Source organism: Somniosus microcephalus, chromosome 5 (assembly GCF_052327205.1).
Source record: "Somniosus microcephalus isolate GS21.2 chromosome 5, FLI_Smic_1.0, whole genome shotgun sequence".
NCBI classification, from domain to species: Eukaryota; Metazoa; Chordata; class Chondrichthyes; order Squaliformes; family Somniosidae; genus Somniosus; species Somniosus microcephalus.
In genome coordinates, this window is record NC_140991.1 from 295,184,517 (window position 1) to 295,206,317 (window position 21,801).

Sequence of the window (21,801 nt, forward strand, 5' to 3'; positions counted from 1 at the left end):
AAACGACAGTCCACCAAAAAGATTGGCAGTTAAATAGTTAAAAGAAAAAAAGACTTGCATTTATATAGCATCTTTCATGACTACTAGACGTCCCAAAATGCTGTACAGCCGAAGAAATACTTTTTTGAAGTGCAATCACTGGTGTAATGTAGGAAACGCGGCACACAGCAAAATCCCACAAACAGTAATGACCAGATAATCTGTTTTAGTGATGTTGATTGAGGGATAAATATTGGCTAGGACACCGGGGATAACTCCCCTGCTCTTCTTTGAAATAGTGCCATGGGATCTTTTACATCCACCTGAAAGAGTAGACGGTGCCTCGGTTTAATGTCTCATCCGAAAGACGGTACCTCTGACAGTACAGCACTCCCTCAGCACTGCACTGGAGTGTCAGCCTAGATTTTTGTGCTCAAGGCTTTGGAGTGGGACTTGAACCCACAACCTTCTGACTCAAAAGGCGAGGGTGCTACCCACTGAGCCACGGCTGACATACAAGTTACATTAACTTTCTTTTAACGAAAACATTTTTAATTGTAAAAATGTAAATTACAATATTAAATGGAAAGGTAACATGTTATTGGCCCAGAAGTTCCGTTCGCAGGCCTCCCGCGGGCGGAGGGCTGTGATTTGGAAAAATCTGCGCTTGGACCGGAGGGCTCCCGGGAGGCGCAGAATTCCTTACCTGGGCCTCTCCAAACTGCCGGTGCGCAGGGCCCACGTATCCCAGAGGTGCAGGCGGTTCGCAGCGTCCCTGGGATCACGTGGGCCATGGAGAGCCAATCGGAGAAGGGAATCTCCATTCATAGATTTGACAGGAAGACCTGTCAAATATATGAATAGAGAGGGGGGTTTAAACTAAAATGGCAGGGGGTTGGGAACCTGAGCAGGGAGACAGAGGAAAGGGAAACAGGGATAAAAGCAAAAGATAGGAAGGAGAAAAACAAAAGTGGCAGTCAGAGAAATCAACAGTTTAAATCAAACGTGGCCACAGTAAATAATAATTCTAATAGGTCTAAGAGCATTAAAAAAACAAGCCTGAAGGCTTTGTGTCTTAATGCGAGGAGCATTTGTAATAAGGTGGATGAATTGGCTGTGCAAATAGAGGTAAACGAATATGATTTGGTTGGGATTACAGAAACATGGCTCAAGGATGGCCAAGACTGGGAACTCAACATCCAGGGGTATTCGATATTCAGGAAAGATAGGCAAAAAGGAAAGGGAGGTGGGGTAGCATTACTGGTTAAAGAAGGGATTAATACAATTGTAATGAAGGATATTAGCTCTGATGATGTGGAATCTGTATGGGTAGAATTGAGAAATACTAAGGGGAAAAAAACATTAGTGGGAGTGGTATATAGACCTCCCAACAGTAAGGCGGAGGTTGGGGATGGCATTAAAAGGGAAATTAAAGAAGCGTGCAATAAGGGCACAGCAGTCATCATGGGTGACTTTAATCTACATATAGATTGGGCCAACCAAATTAGTAACAATACTGTGGAGGAGGAATTCCTGGAGTGTTTATGGGATGGTTTCCTGTACCAATATGTCGAGGAACCAACCAGAGATCAGGCCATCTTAGACTGGGTATTATGTAACGACAAAGGATTAATTAGCAATCTTGTTGTACGAGGCCCCATGGGTCTGAGCGATCATAATATGATCGAATTCTTCATTAAGATGGAGAATGAAGTAGTTGACTCAGACTAGGGTCCTCAATTTAAATAAAGGAAACTACGATGGTCTGAGGAGCGAGTTGGGTAGGATTGATTGGGGAATGGCACTCAAAGGGTTGACGGTGGATAGGCAATGGCAAACATTCAAAGACCGAATGGATGAGCTACAGAATTTGTTCATCCCAGTTTGGCATAAAAATAAAACAAAAAAGGTGACTCAACCGTGGCTAACAAGGGAAATTAGGGATAGCATAAGATCCAAGGAGACGACATATAAATTGGCCAGAAAAAGCAATAATCCTGAGGATTGGGAGCAGTTTAGGATTCAACAAAGGAGGACAAAGGGATTAATTAAGAAAGGGAAAATAGGAAATGAGAGTAAGCTAGCAGGGAACATAAAAACTGACTGTAAAAGCTTTTATAGATATGTGAAGAGAAAAAGATTGGTGAAGTCAAGCGTAGGTCCCTTACAGTCAGAATCAGGGGAATTTATAATGGGAAACAAAGAAATGGCAGACCAACTAAATTCATACTTTGGTTCTGTCTTCACAAAGGAGGACACAAATAACCTCCCAGAGATGCCGGGGAACATAGGGTCTGATGAAAGAGAGGAACTGAAAGAAATCAGTATTTGTAGGGAAATGGTGTTAGGAAAATTGATGGGACTAAAGGCCGATAAATCCCCAGGGCCTGATAATCTACATCCCAGGGTACTTAAGGAAGTGTCCCTAGAAATAGTAGATGCATTGCTGGTCATCTTCCAGAACTCGATAGACTCTGGAACAGTACCCATGGATTGGAGGGTAGCTAATGTTACCCCACTATTCAAAAAAGGTAGTCGAGAAAAAGCGGGGAATTATAGACCGGTAAGCCTGACATCGGTAGTGGGGAAAATGCTAGAATCTATTATAAAAGATGTAACAGCAGAGCACTTGGTAAGCAGTGACAGGATCGGACAAAGTCAACATGGATTTACAAAAGGTAAATCATGCTTGACTAATCTACTGGAATTTTTTGAGGATGTAACTGGTAAAATAGATAAGGGAGAACCAGTGGATGTGGTGTATTTGGACTTTCAGAAGGCTTTCGATAAGGTCCCACATAAGAGATTAGCGTGCAAAATTAAGGCACATGGGATTGGGGGCAAGGTATTGACTTGGATAGAGAACTGGTTGGCGGACAGAAAGCAAAGAGTTGGAATAAACGGGTCATTTTCCGAGTGGCAGGCAGTGACTAGTGGGGTACCGCAAGGCTTGGTCCTAGGACCCCAGCTGTTCACAATATATATTAATGATCTGGACGAGGGAATTGGATGTAATATCTCCAAATTTGCAGATGACACAAAGCTGGGTGGGAGGGTAAGCTGTGAGGAGGATGTCGTGAAACTCCAGCACGATTTGGACAGATTGGGTGATTGGGCAGAAACATGGCAAATGCACTATAATGTGGATAAATGTGAGGTTATCAACTTTGGTGGCAAAAACAGGAAGGCAGATTATTATTTGAATGGCAATAGATTGGGAGAAGGGGAAGTGCAAAGAGACCTGGGTGTTCTTGTGCACCAGTCGCTGAAGGTAAGCATGCAGGTGCAGCAGGCGGTTAAGAAGGCAAATGGTATGTTGGCCTTCGTAGCAAGAGGGTTTGAGTACAGGAACAAGGATGTCTTGCTACAGTTGTACAGGGCCTTGGTGAGACCGCACCTTGAGTATTGTGTGCAGTTTTGGTCGCCTTACCTGAGGAAGGGTATTCTTGCCATGGAAGGAGTGCAGCAAAGATTCACCAGGCTGATACCTGGGATGGCAGGAATGACCTATGAGGAGAGATTGTGTCGATTGGGCTTATACTCACTGGAGTTTAGAAGATTGAGAGGGGATCTCATCGAAACTTATAAAATTCTGTCAGGCCTGGACAGACTAGATGCAGGAAGGATGTTTATCATGGCCGGGGAGTCCAGAACCAGGGGTCATAGTCTAAGGATAAGGGGTAAACCATTTAGGACTGAAATGAGGAGGAATTTCTTCACCCAGAGAGTGGTGAACCTGTGGAATTCTCTGCCACAGAGGGCGGTGGAGGCCAGTTCATTAAATATATTCAAAAAAGAGTTAGATATATTTCTTAAGGCTAAAGGGATCAAGGGATATGGGGAGAAGGCAGGGACAGGGTACTGAATTTAGATGATCAGCCACGATCTCATTGAATGGCGGAGCAGGCTCGAAGGGCCGAATGGCCTACTCCTGCTCCTATCTTCTATGTTTCTATGTTTCTAAAACGTAGTAAAACTTCAAATACATTTTTTAAAAAACCATCACATTTTTTAAATGACTTGAAATTACATAAATTAACTATTTTAAAATAAACTTACCTTTCTTTGAAGTATTTTAAAATGATAAATCAGTGGGAATTTTTAAAAAACTTTTTTCAACTCTTATCCTGGTAAAAGCAGGCCTTGCACCTGCTTTTACCAGGTGCAAGAATTGTAAGTGTTTTCTGCAGGCGGAGGGTCTCCAAAAAACGAAACTCTCCACCCGCAGAGGCCCTGCTCCAGCGCAGCTGGAGGATCTGTCAAGAGCTTTCTTGACAGATCGGAAATGCCGGTTTCCAGCGCATGCGCAGTGCATGCCTGAAACTTGCATTTCCGATGTCCCTACGGGTGAGTACACAGCGCGTACTCACCCATAGGGATCGGAATTTCTGCCCCACTATCTTTTATTATAATTTAATCAATGCCATGCATATTACTCATCCTCTTTCAGGCAGACCATAAGTATCTGTAATGTCTTGCATCTAGCATAAGTACATTATACTCCAGATGTCACACACCAAACATCATACTTCAAAGATGCAATGCAATCTTAAAATAGAGAGGGGAAAGACAATTATTGACTAAAAGTCTTAAAGTTACAATTTACCAATTTTGAAAGGGAGAATCTCGATGTCCACTCACCTCATAGCTGTGGACAATTACTCGAACTGACCTCAGCCAGAATCATAATTACCTGGATCCCTGGGGAATACTTGAGCAGTGGCCTTAAAGGTCATAGCCAAGTTAACAGCTTAACATGTTCCAGGCCACAAAGAATCCAAGCACTAGGAGATCAACTAGTCAAAACATGTGGGGTAATTTCAACTTCACCGCCTGGGCTATACCCTGTGGAGCGAATCGCGTTGCCCTTTATAGAACGCACCCAATTTTTGTTCCATTGATTTCAATGGGATGAAAATTAGGCCGATTCTACAACAGGTGGTCAATCCATTCTGCCAAGTTACCATCCAGGCAGTGAAGTTGAACCAATCAAATTTCTCCAAAAGTTACCATCCTGAATTTTCCCCGGGTGATAATTTACAGGTAAATATAACATTTATAACATAAAAACCCCATAAAGAGCAACCAGTTCTGCAGAAAATATTGATTCTTGTTCATAGAGCGGTTGTAAATCCCGTGAAAATGTTCTCTTACTGAGGCCTACTCCTTGTCACAAGCCTGAAACTCAATTTGGAGTACTTGTCTGGAACTTTGATTATTGGGTTGTGCTTTGCTGACCATTTTATTTGTAAATGCTCGGGTTCTTCCTAGTTGACTGTTGTCCATGCCAATCACAATTGTCTCCCTTCTTCATTGGCTCCAGAGTGCAGTTAAACCATCAACTTTCAGACTTTAGCTGAAGTAAATGATGTTTATCCAAGATAAATTCTAGAAATGTTATGATTGGCAACAAGACCTGCAGTTCACAGAGCATGCCAAGATTTTCTATTTGGGAAATCTGCCCCCTCACTTTACAAGTTATCAAAATGTTACAGACTACATAGGATTACATAAGATATACGGCACAGAAACAGGCCATTTGGCCCAACCAGTCCATGCCAACGTTTATGCTCCCCTCAAGCCTCCTCCAGTCTTTCCTCATCTAACTCAATCAGCATAACCCTCTATTCCCTTCTCCCTCATGTTTATCTAGCCTCCCCTTAAATGCATCTATACTATTCACTTCAACCACTCCCTGTGGTAGCGAGATCCACATTCTCACCACCCTCTGGGAAAAGAGACAGGAAACCATTTGGGAATTTTGAGGAATCCATGAAGTTCTGAGTTTTTTGTGTGCTAATTTTTCACTGGAAAAACAAATTTCTTGAAGGGTTAATTATTTATTTCCCATTCAGACTCAATGTTAGGCACGAATTCCTGGAACAAAAACAATCAATGCTGAGATTCAATAGCTAGTAAAACCAAGGCAAGTTTCAAAGTGAAACCTTTATATTTTGGTACTGTATTTTAAATGGTTACAACACTTGCCTTTTATGTTTATATACTGAGAATTCAAAAACAATGTTCATAGAAACATATCTGTTTATGCAGCTGTGTTTTCTATTTATGTATTTGTCCAGCTACAGGGGGAAGGAATGCACTAATTTCCAGGAATCACCAAAAATACTTATTTCACTGTCTTTGCAGACGTTTCTTACAAACATTTTCCTAAATTATTTTACTGGAGACGTCCACCCCCATTCACCTATCCACTCCCTTACAAGAGCATAACCTCAAGCTCACCATGAGCAATGCTGCAGAAGATCTGCTAAAAAAATATAATAAAAATGGTGCATGCATTTCTTGTCTGTCAGGTCAGACTTCCTGTGTCACACTTAACCAAAGGCAAGCTAATTCTAGGCAAATTTCTTGCAACTGATAGGCAGATTTCTTTCAGCGATCTTTGAAAAAGAAAGCCAGTCATTTAGAATGTACACAGCACCTCCCCCCAATAGAAAATAACTAATTATCATAGAAGTCAAGATTTCCTACAGACTTTGACTTAAAAAGTAGCCGTAGCAACCATCCCACTTTAAAAAAAGAGAAAGCCGGACACTTCACCAATTTCAGACCATAACCTCTGCCCCTATTTTTTCACATGGCAGCTGTTGATGATTCTGCCATTCCCATTTACACCTCTTCTACTCATCTTTTGGTTCTTAACTTGTCCCATTACCATCTCCTTTTGCCTCGCACCATCATCCCTTTTTGTCATTTAATCTCTCCTGCCTTCCATCCGATCACAGACCTTCCCTTTTGTTCTTTCCTCCCCTCCCTCTGCCCCTGCACTTGCTGAAAATCTGTTATATCTCTAACTTTTTCCAGTTCTGACGAAAGGTCATCGACATGAAACGTTAACTCTGTTTCTCTCTCCACAGATGCTGCCTGACCTACTGAGTATTTCCAGCATTTTCTGTTTTTATTTCACCATGAGCTCTGACTTATAGCTGAATAGCAACTACAATTGGTGGTAGCAGTTTACAAGTAGTCACAATTACTAGGGCTTCCTGATCACAACAGGTTTAATGGACAGTAGTTAACAATGGTCTTAAAGGGACAGATTAACTACAATTGTATTTAACAGTCAAGCATTACAATGGTGTTCCAACCCCATTAACAACACTAGGGATAATTTACTAGAATGTATTGGAAGTTCAAGAATGGGTACGAACTATATTATTTCCTGGTCCCTAACCCCAACATCCCTCTCCCTAACATCTGTCTGAGGCTGAACCACACTGTTCGCAACCTTGGTGTCATATTTGATCCTGAAATGAGCTTCCGACCACATATCCGCAGCATAACAAAGGCCACTTACTTCCACCTCCGTAACATCGCCCGTCTCTGCCCTTGCCTCAGCTCATCCGCTGCTGAAACCCTCATCCATGCCTTTGTTACCTCTAGACTTGACTATTCCAACGCACTGCTGGCTGGCCTCCCACATTCCACCCTACGTAAACTTGAGGTCATCCAAAACTCGGCTGCCCGTGTCCTAACTCGCACCAAGTCCCGTTCGCCCATCACCCCTGTGCTCGATGACCTACATTGGCTCCCGGTTAAGCAGTGCCTCCATTTCAAACATTCGCATCCTTGTTTTCAAATCCCTCCATGGGCTCGCCCCTTCCTATCTCTGTAATCTCCTTCAGCCCCACAACCCCCCGAGATATCTGCGCTCCTCTAATTCTGCCCTCTTGAGGATCCCTGATTATAATTGCTCAACCTTTGGTGGCCGTGCCTTCTGTTGCCTAGGCCCTAAGCTCTGGAATTCCCTGCCTAAACCTGTCTGCCTCGCTACCTCTCTTTCCTCCTTTAAGACGCTCTTTGTCACCTGCTTAATTTATCCTTATGTGGATCGGTGTCAAATTTTTTGTCTTAAAATACTCCTGTGCAGCGCCTTGGAACGTTTTACTATGTTAAAGGCGCTATATAAATACAAGTTGTTGTTGTAATCAATTTTGAATTACTTATTAAATCTGCAGGAACTACAATACAAGCACTAATCATAGAGTGCACTATTTTTGTATTTAATGACACACTCTCCAAATAATGGCAATGAATCACATTGATGGGGCTCACACTACTTGCAGATGAATGACACTTCAGTCCACATAAGTGGCTTGCATCGAGACAGAATATGCATTGAAACTGCCTCTAACAGTGTTTCCCTCAAAATCAATTTAGGAGTTTCCAATGGTTGAAATATGCCTGAATTCTTTCACTGACTGAAGTTACAATGTACATTATTTACTGCTCAATGTATGCAGTGGATTTCCCTCAGTATTGAATACTGCTCAATGCATGCAGTGGATTCCCCTCAGTATTGAATACTGCTCAATGCATGCAGTGGATTTCCCTCAGTATTGAATACTGCTCAATGCATGCAGTGGATTTCCCTGTGTTGAATACTGCTCAATGCATGCAGTGGGAAGGGCCAGTTTGAGCGACAAACGTGACCCTATGAATTTATTGGTTACAACAGGAGAATGTCACGCCAACTCACTGAGGAAAAAAAACTACCCAATCCTCTCTTGAAGTTGTTCTTTTTTCTGAGTAATTAAGCAAATAGTGTGTGTGTGCGCGGACAAAATACATCAATAAATGAGCAAGTAGGGCATGTAAAAGAGGAGGGAAAAAAGAAAGAAAAAGGGGGTGGGGGAGGTGTGTTGGCAGCAACAACAACAAAAAAGCGCCCAGGGTGAAGAAATGGCGCTGGATCAGAGGGGGAGGCCGCTGGTGCAATGCCCCGTCTGCTCGCAGGGGATGGAGAGTTTCAGGATCAATTCCCACCTGGATCACTGTCTGGGGCTCAGACCACTGCCGCCAGCGGGCAATGATGGGGGAGAGGAGGCTGCAGAGGGCAACGACCAAGAGGAAGCCCGCGGCAGCAAGCGAGCGCGCTGGTCCCCGGCGGGCGGCCTTGGAGCTCAGCCCGGGAGCCAGAGCCCGGCTCGCGGAGTGGGAACGCAGCCCGCGCTCCGCCGCCAGCCCGTCGCAGCCCCGGCCCCGCTTTTCGCGCTCTTCCAGAAGGCGCGTGCGGGGGCGGTTGAGCCGCCGAGCCCGGGACCGCAGCCACGCCACGCCACGCCGCCTCCGCGCTTGGCGCGTCCGCTCCGCCCTCCGACCGCGCGTCCCCTCCGGCTGCAGCGAGTCAGGGGCAGCCGGTGTCGCTGGAGCAACTCGAGGCCAAACCTCTGGCGGAGCTCATGAGACCCAGTGTTTTAGGAGAAGTTGTCGGTCAGAGTAAAGTTTTGGGAGAAGATACCCTCTTGAGGACTCTGCTGGAATCGCACGAAATCCCATCCATAATTTTGTGGGGCCCACCTGGATGTGGTAAAGTAAGTACAGTCTGGTGAAACCCACGGGTGCACATTCCTGTGATCTACAAATTTCTCCTTGACTTCATTCATTTACAGCATATGTCCCAAGCTTTTTTTTTGTCTATTTGGGCCACTTGGATGTATACATAAGAACATAAGAAATAGGAGCAGGAGTAGGCCATTCGGCCCTTCGAGCCTGCTCCGCCATTCAATAAGATCATGGCTGATCTGATCCTAACCGCCAATCCACTATCACAGAACCATCTCCTGAATCTAACAGAATTAGACACATGAAATAGGAGCAGAATCAGGCTACACGGCCCCTGGGCCCGCTCCGCTACCCACAGGGCCATGACTGATCCGAACCTAGACTCATGTCCAAATTCCTGCCCGCTCCCCGTAACCCTTAATTCCCTTTACTTCTAGCAAACTCTCTATTTCTGTTTTTAATTTATGTAATGATGTAGCTTCTACAGCTTTTTGGGGCAGCATATTCCATGGACCTACCACCCTCTGAGTGAAGTAGTTCCTCCTCATCTCAGTTTTGAAAGAGCAGCCCCTTATTCTAAGACTATGCCCCCTAGTTCTAGTTTCACCCATCATCGGGAACATCCTCCCCGCATTCACCCGATCCAACCCCTTCACAATCTTATATGTTTCAATAAGATCGCCTCTCATTCTTCTGAACTCCAATGAGTAAAGTCCCAATCTACTCAACCTCTCCTCATATGTCCATCCCCTCATCCCCGGGATTAACCGAGTGAACCTTCTTTGTCCTGACTCGAGAGCAAGTATGTCCTTTCTTAAGTATGGACACCAAAACTGTATGCAGTATTCCAGGTGCGGTCTCACCAATACCTTGTACAACTGAAGCAATACCTCCCTATTTTTATATTCTATCCCCCTAGCAATGAAAGCCAACATTCCATTGGCCTTCTTAATCACTTGCTGCACCTGCATACTAACCTTTTGAGTTTTGTACACCAGGACCCCCAGATCCCTTTGTACTTCAGTACTTTCCAGTTTCTTGCCATTAAGATAATAACTTGCTCTATGATTTTTCCTGCCAAATTGCATAACCTCACACTTTCCAGTATTGTATTCCATCTGCCAAATCTCTGCCCACTTACTTAGCCTGTCTATGTCCCCTTGCAGGTTTTTTTATGTCCTCCTCACTCACTGCTTTCCCTCCCATCTTAGTATCATCTGCAAATTTTGATATGTTACACTCGGTCCCCTCCTCCAAATCGTTAATATAGATTGTAAAGAGTTGGGGACCCAGCACCGACCCCTGCGGAACACCACTAGTTACTGATTGCCAGTCTGAGAATGAACCATTTATCCCAACTCTCAGCGTTCTGTTAGATAGCCAATCCTCTATCCATGCCAGAATATTACCCCCAATCCCGTGATTTTTTATCTTAAGCAATAATCTTTTGTGTGGCACCTTGTCCAATGCCTTTTGGAAGTCTAAATACACTACGTCCACTGGTTCCCCTTTATCCACCCTATCTGTTACTTCCTCAAAGAACTCCAGCAAATTTGTCAAACATGACTTCCCCTTCATAAAAACATGCTGACTTTGTCCTATTAAATTATGATTATCCAAATGTCCTGTTACTGTCTTCTTAATAATGGACTCCAAAATTTTACCTACCACAGATGTTAGGCTATAGTTTCCAGCCTTCTGTCTACTGCCCTTTTTAAATAAGGGTGTTACATTAGCAGTTTTCCAGTCTGCCGGGACCTTTGCCGAGTCCAGGGAGTTTTGGAAAATTATTACCAATGCATCCACAATCCCTACCGCCACTTCCCTCAAGACCCTAGGATGTAAGCCAGGTGATTTATCCGCCTTGAGTCCCATTATTTTACCGAGTACCACTTCCTTAGTGATTTTGATCGTGTTTAGCTCCTCCCCCCCCCCCCCCCCCCCCCCCTTTAGCCCCCTGTTTGTCCAGTGTTGGGATATTCTTAGTGTCTTCTACTGTAAAGACTGATATAAAATATTCATTCAGTGTTTTTGCCAGCTCCATATTTCCCACCATTAATTTCCCGGTCTCATCCTCTAAGGGACCAACATTTACTTTAGCCACCCTTTTTCTTTTTATATAACTATAAAAACTCTTACTATCTGTTTTTTTTATATTTTTTGCTAATTTACTTTCATAATCTATCTTCCCTTAATCAATCTTTTTGTTATTTTTTGCTGTCTTTTAAAGTTTTCCCGATCCTCTATCCTCCCACTAGATTTGGCTACCTTATATGCCCTTGTTTTTAGTCGAATACTATCCTTAATTTCTTTACTTAGCCACGGATGGCTGTCTTTTCTTTTACACCCTTTTCTTCTCAGTGGAATATATATTTTTTGGAAGTTGTAAAATAACTCCTTAAATGTACACCACTGATCATGTATCGTCTTACCCTTTAATCTATTTTCCCAATCCACTCTACTCAATTCCGCTCTCATACCTTCATAGTCTCCTTTATTCAAGCTTAGCACGCTTGTTTGAGATCCAACCTTCTCACCCTCTAATTGAATATGGAATTCAACCATGTTATGGTCACTCATTCCAAGGGGATCCTTTACTAGGAAATTTTTAATTAATCCCATCTCGTTACACAGGACCAGATCTAAGGTTGCTTGCCCCCTGGTCGGTTCAGTTACATACTGCTCAAGAAACCCATCCCTAATACACTCAATGAACTCATCCTCAAGGCAGCCCTGCCCAATTTGATTTGTCCAATTAATATGATAGTTAAAATCCCCCATAATTATAGATGTTCCCTTATTACAAGCCTCAACTATTTCCTGATTGATACTCCGTCCAACAGATCAATGCGATCATGGCTGATCTGCCTCAATTCCATTCACCGGCCCGATCGCCATATTCCTTGATGCCTTTACTAGTCAGTAATCCATCGACTTCTGTTTTGAATATACCCAATGACTGAGCCTCCACAGCCCTCTGGGGTAGAAAATTCCAAAGATTCACCGCCCTCTGTGTGAAGAAATTTCTTCTCCTCTCAGTCCTGAATGGCCTACCCTTTATCCTGAGGCTGTGTCCCCTGGTTCTAGACTCCCTAGCCAAGGGAACCATTCTCCCAGCATCCACCCTATCAAGCCCTGTAATAATTTTGTATGCTTCAATGAGATCCCCTCTCTTCGGAATTCAAGAGAATACAGGCCTAGTTTACTCAATCTCTTCTCATACGACAGTCCTGCCATCCCAGGAATCAATCTCGTGAACCTTTGTTGCACTCCCTCTATGGCAAGTATATCCTTCCTTAGGTAAGGAGACCAAAATTGTACAGGGTACTCCAGGTGTGGTCTCACCAAGGCCCTGTATACCATGGAGTTTAGTGGAGTGGGTCTAGGGGGCTAGATCGGTCAAATGGCCTCCTTCTGTGCTATATAACCCTTCTATGATTCTATATAAAGTTTAAATCAATGGTCCATTAATTTGCATATAAAAAATCTAGGCTGACACTCCAGTGCGGTGCTGAGGGAGTGCTGCACTGTCGGAGGTGCTGTCTTTCGGATGTCACATTATGTCTGCTCTCTCAGGTGGACGTAAAAGATCCCATGGCACTATTTTGAAGAAGAGCTGGGGGAGTTATCCTCGGTGTCCTGGCCAATATTTATCCCTCACTCAACATCACAAAAAACATTATCTGGTGATTATCACATGGCTGTTTGTGGGAGCTTGCTGTGTGCAAATTGGCTGCCAGGTTTCCTACATTGCAACAGTGACTACACTTCAAAAGTAATTCATTGACTGTAAAGCGCTTTGGGACGTCCTGAGGTCATGAAAAGCGCCATATAAATGCAAGTTTTACTTTCTTGTATCTCAAGCTGCAGATAATGGCCCAAATCGTCCTGCAAAAATAATGGCCAGTTCACAACGCACGCCGCTATTAATGCGCAAAGTGGCTGTGCAAGTTCAGGTGAAGAAGCTATACGGTGTGAGTTGCGAATTGCCATAACTTGCTGGTCGATTTGCGCCACTCCGCTGTTTGCCTCGCACAAACAGCAGCTTGCCCTCAACCTGCCTGTTAGTTTTAAGAATTTGCTGGATTTGCACATTAAACTCACCACAGAAAGTTGGGGTTCGTACTTAACAGCAAAAGTACGCTTTTAACGACATGCTAATTGTTAATACCAATCAACCTCTCCAGCCCAGAAATGAAACAATTTAAACTGTTGAGTCTCATTCCTGCATGTAGTAAATTCTTCCTAGAGCTGTTAAAAATGTTAAATTCTTAATTTTATTTTTTTTCTGCCTCTTTTTCTCTCGCTCTCTCAATCCAATCTTTCTCTCCCTCGCTTTATTTCTATTTCTGTACCTGATTTAACTCTAATTCACCCACTCCAATTCATCTTTTCCTTCTCCGTAGTTCCTCTGTTTCTTTCTCCGTCCTTAAATCGCATTGGTTAAGGAGAATAAACTGTTGGTCCCAACTTTCACCAAGGTCCCAGATGCCCCATTGTCCTTGCACTTATAGCAACTTACAGGGCAAAACATTTTTGAGTTGAAGGGTGCAGGAAATAGTCCAACTACCAGCGCACGTTTCACTCCAGCAAGATTTGGGCCAATAACCAATCTTATCATAGAATGGTTACAGCACGGAAGGCGGCCATTCGGCCTGTTGAGCCCATGCCAGCTCTCTGCAAGAGCACTTCAGCTAGTCCTATTCCCTCGCCCTTTCCCCGTAGTTCTGCAAATTTCTTTCCTTCAGATACTTATCCAACTCCCTTTTGAAAGCCGTGATTGAGTCTGCCTCCACCACCCTTTCAGGCAGTGCATTCCAGATCTTAACCACTCGCTGCATAAAAAAGTTTTTCTTGCGTCGCCTTTGATTCTTTTGCCAATCACCTTAAGTCTGTGTCCCCTGGTTCTCGACCCTTCTGCCAATGGGAACAGTTTCTCTCTCTACTCTGTCCAGACCCCTCATGATTTTGAACACCTCTATCAAATCTCCTCTCCATCTTCTCTGCTCCAAGGAGAACAACCCCAGCTTCTCCAGTCGTTCAACGTAACTGAAGTCCCTCATTCCTGGAATCATTCTCGTAAATCTTTTCTGCACCCTCTCTAAGGCCTTCACATCCGTCCTAAAGTGTGGTGCCCAGAATTGGACACAGTACTCCAGTTGGGGCCGAACCAGTGTTTTATACAGGTTCATCATCATTTCCACACTTTTGTACTCTATACCTCTATTTATGAAGCCCAGGATCCCATAAGCTTTTTTAAACTGCTTTCTTAACCTGCCCTGCCACCTTCATGATTTGTGCACACACACCCTCGGGTCTCTGTGTTCGTGCACCACCTTCAGGATTGTACCATTTAGTTTATATGTCCTGTCATTCTTTCTACCAAAATGTATCACTTCACACTTTTCTGCGTTAAATTTCATCTGCCACGTGTCCGCCCATTTCACCTGAAGTCTATCACTCTCCTCACTGTTCACAATACTTCCAAGTTTTGTGTCATCTGCAAATTTTGAAATTGTGCCCTGTACACCCACATCCAAGTCATTAATATATATCAAGAAAAGCAGTGGTCCTAGAACCATCCCCTGGGGAACACCACTGTATACCTTCCTTCAGTCCGAAAAACAACCGTTCACCACTACTCTCTTTCCTGTCACTTAGCCAATTCTGTATCCATGCTGCCACTGTCCCTTTTATTCCATGGGCTTCAACTTTGCTGGCAAGCCTATTATGTGGCACTTTGTCGAACACCTTTTGGAAATCCATGTACACTATGTCAACTGCATTACCCTCATCAACCCTCTCTGTTACCTCATCAAAGAATGTAATCAAGTTAGTTAAACACGATTTGCCTTTAACAAATCCATGTTGGCATCCCTTAATTAATCCACACTTGTCCAAGTGGCTTTTATTTTGTCCCTGATTACTGTTTCTAAAAGCTTCCCCACTACCGAGGTCAAACTAACTGGCCTGTAGTTGCTGGGTTTATCTTTACACCCTTTTTTGAACAACGGTGTAAAATTTGTAATTCTCCAGTCCTCTGGCACCACCCCCGTATCTAAGGAGGATTGAAAGATTATGGCCGGTACCTCCGCGATTTCTTCCCTCAATTCCCTCAGTATCCTAGGATGCATCCCATCCGCTCCTGGTGATTTATCTAGTTTATGTACTGCCAGCCTTTCTAATACCTCCTCTTTATCAATTTTTATCCTATCAATTATCTCCACTACCTCCTCCTTTACTATGTCTATGGCAGCATCCTCTTCCTTGGTGAAGACAGATGCGAAGTACTCATTTAGTACCTCTGCCTCCATGCATTGGTCTCCCTTTTGGTCCCTAATCGGCCCCACCCCTCCTCTTACTACCCTTTTACTATTTATATGCCTATAGAAGTCTTTTAGATTACCTTTTATGTTAGCTGCCATTCTATTCTCATACCCTCTCTTTGCCCCTCTTTTCTTTTTTATATATTAATGTTATAGCCTGACGTCTGTCATACACGCTCTTTTTCTGCTTCATCGTATTCTCTGTCTCTTTCGTCGTCCAGGGAGCCCTGACTTTAGTTGCCCTGTCTTTCCCCCCTAGTGGGAATGTACCTCAACTGAACTATTTCCTTTTTAAAGGCAGCCCATTGTTCCATTACAGTTTTGCCTGCCGATCTTTGATTCCAATTTACCCGGGCCAGATCTGTTCTCATCCCACATTTTTAAACATTTTTACTCTAGATTGCTCCCTGTCCTTTTCCATGGCTAATCTAAACCTTATGATACTATGATTACTGTTCCCTAAATGTTCACCTACTGACACTTGCTCCACTTGACCTACCTCATTCCCCAGAACCAGATCCAGCAATGACTCCTGTCTCGTCAGGCCAGAAACATACTGATGAAGAAAGTTCTCCTGAACACACTTCAGAAATTCTTCCCCTTCTTTGCCCTTAACACTATTAGGATCCCAGTCTATATTAGGATAGTTGAAGTCCCCCATTATTACTATTCTATAGTTCTTGTACCTCTCTGTAATATCTCTGCAAATTTGCTCCTCCATATCTTTCCCACCATTTGGTGGTCTATAGAATACACCCGGTAGTGTAATGGCACTTCTATTATTTCTTAACTCTAGCCTTATAGATTCTGTCCTTGACCCCTCCAGGATATCCTCCCTCTCCAGCACTGTAACATTCTCCTTGACCAATACTGCCACACCACCTCCTATCTTTCCTGAACACTTTATAACCAGGAATATTTAATACCCAATCCTGCCTTTTTTTGAGCCCGGTCTCAGTTATTGCCACAACATCATATTCCCATGTGACTGTTTGTGCCTGCAGCTCACTTAACTTGTTTGCTATGCTTTGTGCTTTCACATACATACATTGTAAGCCCATTTTAGAAATTCTTGTATTCTCTTAGTTTGACCCCACCTAATACCTTACTATTTCTTATTTTGGTGCTCTCTGCCTCACCCAATCCTTTGAGCACTTTATTTTCCCTTTCTAATGTTTCATCCTGGTGCCCATTCCCCTGCCAAATTAGTTTAAACCCTCCCCAACAGCGCTAGCAAACCTCCCTGCGAGGATATTGGTTTGGATTTATTGCACCAATAAGTCAACAACGTGAGAACAGCCATTACCAAATCTCCAGGTGTACAACATTTAAACAGGATATACCAACAAGTAAGAAATATAAACATGATGAATAGAACTGTGTTGATGGATTTTGTCGGCCAGATTGCCACGGTTAACAGGCCACATATGACTCATTGTGCAAGTTTGGATATCCTAGCTTTACAGTAATCTGTATTGTCAGCTCTTTTGTATTCTCTTTGCTCTGTCAGACTGAATAGCAGCGTATTGCAAGCACTGGTTTGAGATTGGTATACGCTGATTGCAAAATGGAGCAGGTAGATCCAAGTCACACTGCTAGCTCAATATTCCTCTCTGACCAGAAAAAACAGAGCTCTTGCCATTGGCCTGTTCACCAGCATCCAAAATACTGGTATACTTCAAATTTTATCCTCATCCTCATCCATGCCTTTGTTACCTCTAGATATGAATATTCCAACGCACTTCTTGCTGGCCTCTCACATTCCACCCTACGTAAACTTGAGGTCATCCAAAACTCGGCTGCCCGTATCCTAACTCATACCAAGTCCCGTTCACCCATCACCCCTGTGCTCGCTGATCTACATTGGCTCCCGGTTAAGCAACGCCTCAATTTTAAAAATCTCGTCCTTGTTTTCAAATCCCTCCACAGCTTCGCCCCTCCCTATTTCTGTAATCTCCGCCAGCCCCATGACCCCCTGAGATATCTGCGCTCCTCTAATTCTGCCCTCTTGAGCATCCCTGATTTTAATCGCTCAACCATTGGTGGCCGTGCCTTCAGCTGCCTAGGCCCTAAGCTCTGGCATTCCCTCCCTAAACCTCTCTACCCTCCTTTTAAGGCGCTCCTTAAAACCTACCTCTTTATCTGCCCTAATTTCTCCTTATGTGGCATGGTGTCAAATTTTGTTTTATAACACTCCTGTGAAGCACCTTGGGACGTTTTACGACGTTAAAGGTGCTATATAAATACAAGTTGTTGTTGTTGTTTAGCACGGAATCAGCTGTTCCATTGGCTCTCTACTATCAATCTATCTAATATATTCTGTCAACTTGTTCCATTATAAATTATTATGGCCACATTGCCAATGGCGACTCTATTTCAACCGTTAACACTAGTTACACCTAGCGCCAATGGAGTTGTAGTAACCTCACTGGTGGGGAGGATGTAATTACAGCCCAGTTACAGTTTGCATAGGCATTATCCATTAGAAATGTGGACTTAGAAATTGATAATGGAAATGTAAAAGTAAAGTCAATATTTATGACTTTAACATGGGAAGTTAATTACATATGCACACCATGGGCGATCGACTAGCAATATACTAAAATTGGTACATCTGTGTGCACTTTCATTATAAATTCTTTTGTCCACCTTTCTAATAGAAACTGCCTACGTAAACTTGTTGCACTTTTTAATTATACTCTTCTGCCATTAAGGGCACTGTAACACCTCAGTTTTACATTCCCAGCTCATCAGCCTGTACTGCAAAGAAACCCCTGTGCTTTAGGCAACTCTATTTCTCTCTCCCTGCCAAATTTCTGTAAGTTTTGTGATTTTAACTATAATGTAAAACTAAAGTGTATATAAAAGTAATGACAGAATATTTTAATATGCGGACTAAATTATGTCTGCAAACCTTGTTCTATTATCCCCTGCCTACTAACCCCATTTCATCGGAACAGTACACTAACTCCCATCTTATTGCCTGGTTATTGCCATTTGTAAGAGCATTCCTGTGTGCAATTGCCTACATAACAACAGTAACTGCACTTTAAAAGTAATTCATTGGCTGTAAAACATTTTGAGACATTCTGAGGTCGTGAAGGGCACTATATAAACACAAATTCTTTTACTCGACGTCCTGTTTACCACATTGCATGAGATCAATTAGTTTTAATATAAAATTGAAACTTCATTTCTGTAGTTCTCAGTCATTCCATTTTGCCATGGAAATTCTCGTCCTTTGCTTTGGAACACAGGAGTAGGCCATTCAGCTCCTCGATTTTGTTCCGCCATTCTGTTGAATCATGTCTGATCAGTACCATTACTTCATTTACCTGCCCTTACTGACATCGGTAGTGGGGAAAATGCTAGAGTCCATTATCAAAGATGTAATAGCAGAGCACTTGGAAAACTGACAGGATCGGACAAAGTCAACATGGATTTACAAAAGGTAAATCATGCTTGACTAATCTACTGGAATTTTTTGAGGATGTAACTGGTAGAATAGATAAGGGAGAACTAGTGGATGTGGTGTATTTGGACTTTCAGAAGGTTTTCGATAAGGCCCCGCATAAGAGACTAGCGTGCAAAGTTAAAGCACATGGGATTGGGGGTAAGGTACTGACTTGGATAGAAAACTGGTTGGCAGACAGGAAGCAAAGTGTTGGAATAAACAGGTCTTTTTCCAAGTGGAAGGCAGTGACTAGTGGGGTACCGCAGGGATCGGTGCTAGGACCCCAGTTATTCACAATACATATTAATGATGATCTAGATGAGGGAACTAGATGTAATATCTCCAAGTTTGCAGATGACACAAAGCTGGGTGGGCGTGTGTGCTGTGAGGAGGATGCAGAGAAACTCCAGTATGATTTGGACAGCTTGGGCGATTGGGCAGATGCAGTATAATGTGGATAAATGCGAAGTTATCCACTTTGGTGGCAAAAACAGGAAGGCAGATTATTATCTGAACGGCAATAGATTGGGAGAAGGGGAAGTGCAACGAGACCTGGGTGTCCTTGTGCACCAGTCGCTGAAGGTAAGCATGCAGGTGCAGCAGGCGGTTAAGAAGGCAAATGGTATGCTGACCTTCATAGCAAGAGGATTAGAGTACAGGAGCAAGGATGTCTTGCTGCAGTTGTACAGGGCCTTGGTGAGACCACACCTTGAGTATTGTGTGCAGTTTTGATCGCCTTATCTGAGGAAGGATGTTCTTGCCATGGAGGGAGTGCAGCGAAGATTCACCAGACTGATACCTGGGATGGCAGGAATGACGTATGAAGAGAGATTGGATCGATTAGGCATATATTTGCTAGAGTTTAGAAGAATGAGAGGGGATCTCATTGAAACTTATAAAATTCTAACCGGACTAGACAGACTAGATGCAGGAAGGATGTTCCCGATGGCGAGGGAGTCCAGAACCAGGGGTCATAGTCCAAGGATAAGGGGTAGGCCATTTAGGACTGCGATGAGGCATTTCTTCACCCAGAGAGTGGTGAACCTGTGGAATTCTCTACCACAGAAGACAGTTGAGGCCAATTCATTAAATATATTCAAGAAGGAGTTAAATATATTTCTTAAGGCTAAGGGGATCAAGGGATATGGGGAGAAAGCAGGGACAGGGTACTGAATTTGGATGATCAGCCATGATTGCATTGAATGCCGGAGCAGGCTCGAGGGGCCGAATGGCCTACTCCTGCTCCTATCTTCTATGTTTCTTATCCCTCAATCCCCTTGCCTAACAAAAACCTGTCACAGTTTTGAAAATTTCAATTCACCTAGCATCCACAGCCTTTTGAGAGAAGAGATTTTCCCCAGATTTCCACTACCTTTTGTATGAATAATAGTCAAGATTCCCCCCCGACCCCATTGCCAACTTGGGACACCTGATAATCCAGGTGATTTAATGAGCCCAAGCAGAATATAAGTTGTATTTGGCTTTTAAGATACAACCTGTACTTTGCAGATCATAGAAGGCAGCATGAAGGTGTAACTTATGTACTGTACCTGACATTAAATTTTACCTAGTAATAGTAAACCCAGTATTTTTGTGGGTCTGCAATTCTACTGCTGAGATAAAGGGGATAGATTTGTAGTGTGATTTGCAGTCTTCTGGAATCCCATTTAAATGAGGAACATTTTTTATAATATAATACAGTATAAAAACAGAAAATACTGCAAATACTCAGCAGGTCAGGCAGCATCTGTGGAGAGAGAAAGACAGAGTTAACGTTTCAGGTCGTTGAACTGTCGTCAGAATTTTGCCTTTCATAATTTAAAAGACCTCCTATTAGGTTACCTCTCAGTCTTCTCTCTTTCTAGAGAATACAGTGCCCGCCTGTTCAGTTTTTCTATGTACTTCTATTTAAGAGTTTCATAGAATTTCTATGTATTCTTAAGTGAAGACAACTGCAGCAGAGTGGATTCATGTCAGGCAGGTCTATCACCGACCAAATTTTGGAGCTTACCAGCATGGCCATGCGCACAAAGATTACCAAAAACCACTCTGGGGCAGCCTACATCAATTTCAAGGCAACATTTGACGTGGTAGACAGGAATTCGATTTGGTTACTTCTAAAGTGATTGGGTGCTCCAGATAATTGAGTCCGACCCATTTGACTCCTACACGAACCAGTTGCACGCACATGGGGATTACAGTGCCTTTGTAGAAACTGGATCTGGTGTTCCACAATGATGTGTCATCGACACTGAACAGATTTGCTACTCGGGGACTGGATCTTGGAGTGTATTGTCGGACACTTTGACTATGTGGATCTTGGAGTGCATTGTCAGTCACTTTGACTCTGGATAACGTTTCCCTTCTTGTGGTAATGATAGATCTGACACGGATACCCTCAAAGATGAGGCTGAACCATTCGACCTCGAGTTCAACTGGCAAAAAATCAAAGTGCAGTACTTCAAAATTGCAAATCCTTCAGTTTCCACCACTGAACCAAATCACAGAGATGGTGAACAATTTGAACTACCGTGGGAGTTTGATACGCAGCTCGGGCACCTCTGAAGGAGGTATACGTCGGTGATTAGAAATCCCAGAGGTGTTATGTGATCTCTTGACAAGAATGCGTGGAAGTCAGGAATCCAACTAGCAACCAACCTCCGATTGTCTTGTCAGAGTCTTAACGCATGGAGCAGACACATGGGTTCCTACTGTTTGTGATTGGATGACTTTGAC

General features: G+C 43.3%; 2 protein-coding genes across 3 annotated transcripts in view; one reads left to right on the top strand and one right to left on the bottom strand.

Moving 5' to 3' along the window:
• mylk4b (myosin light chain kinase family, member 4b) overlaps positions 1–21,801 on the bottom strand; it is a 279,264-nt gene that overhangs the window by 238,947 nt on the left and 18,516 nt on the right. The window lies entirely within an intron of this gene.
• Positions 8,634–21,801, top strand: part of wrnip1 (WRN helicase interacting protein 1) — an 84,218-nt gene continuing 71,050 nt past the window's right edge. Inside the window, 2 exon segments of the mRNA XM_085989150.1 lie at positions 8,634–9,049; positions 9,052–9,314. Coding sequence (XP_085845276.1) covers positions 8,683–9,049; positions 9,052–9,314 — 630 coding nt within the window. The 5' untranslated portion in view covers positions 8,634–8,682.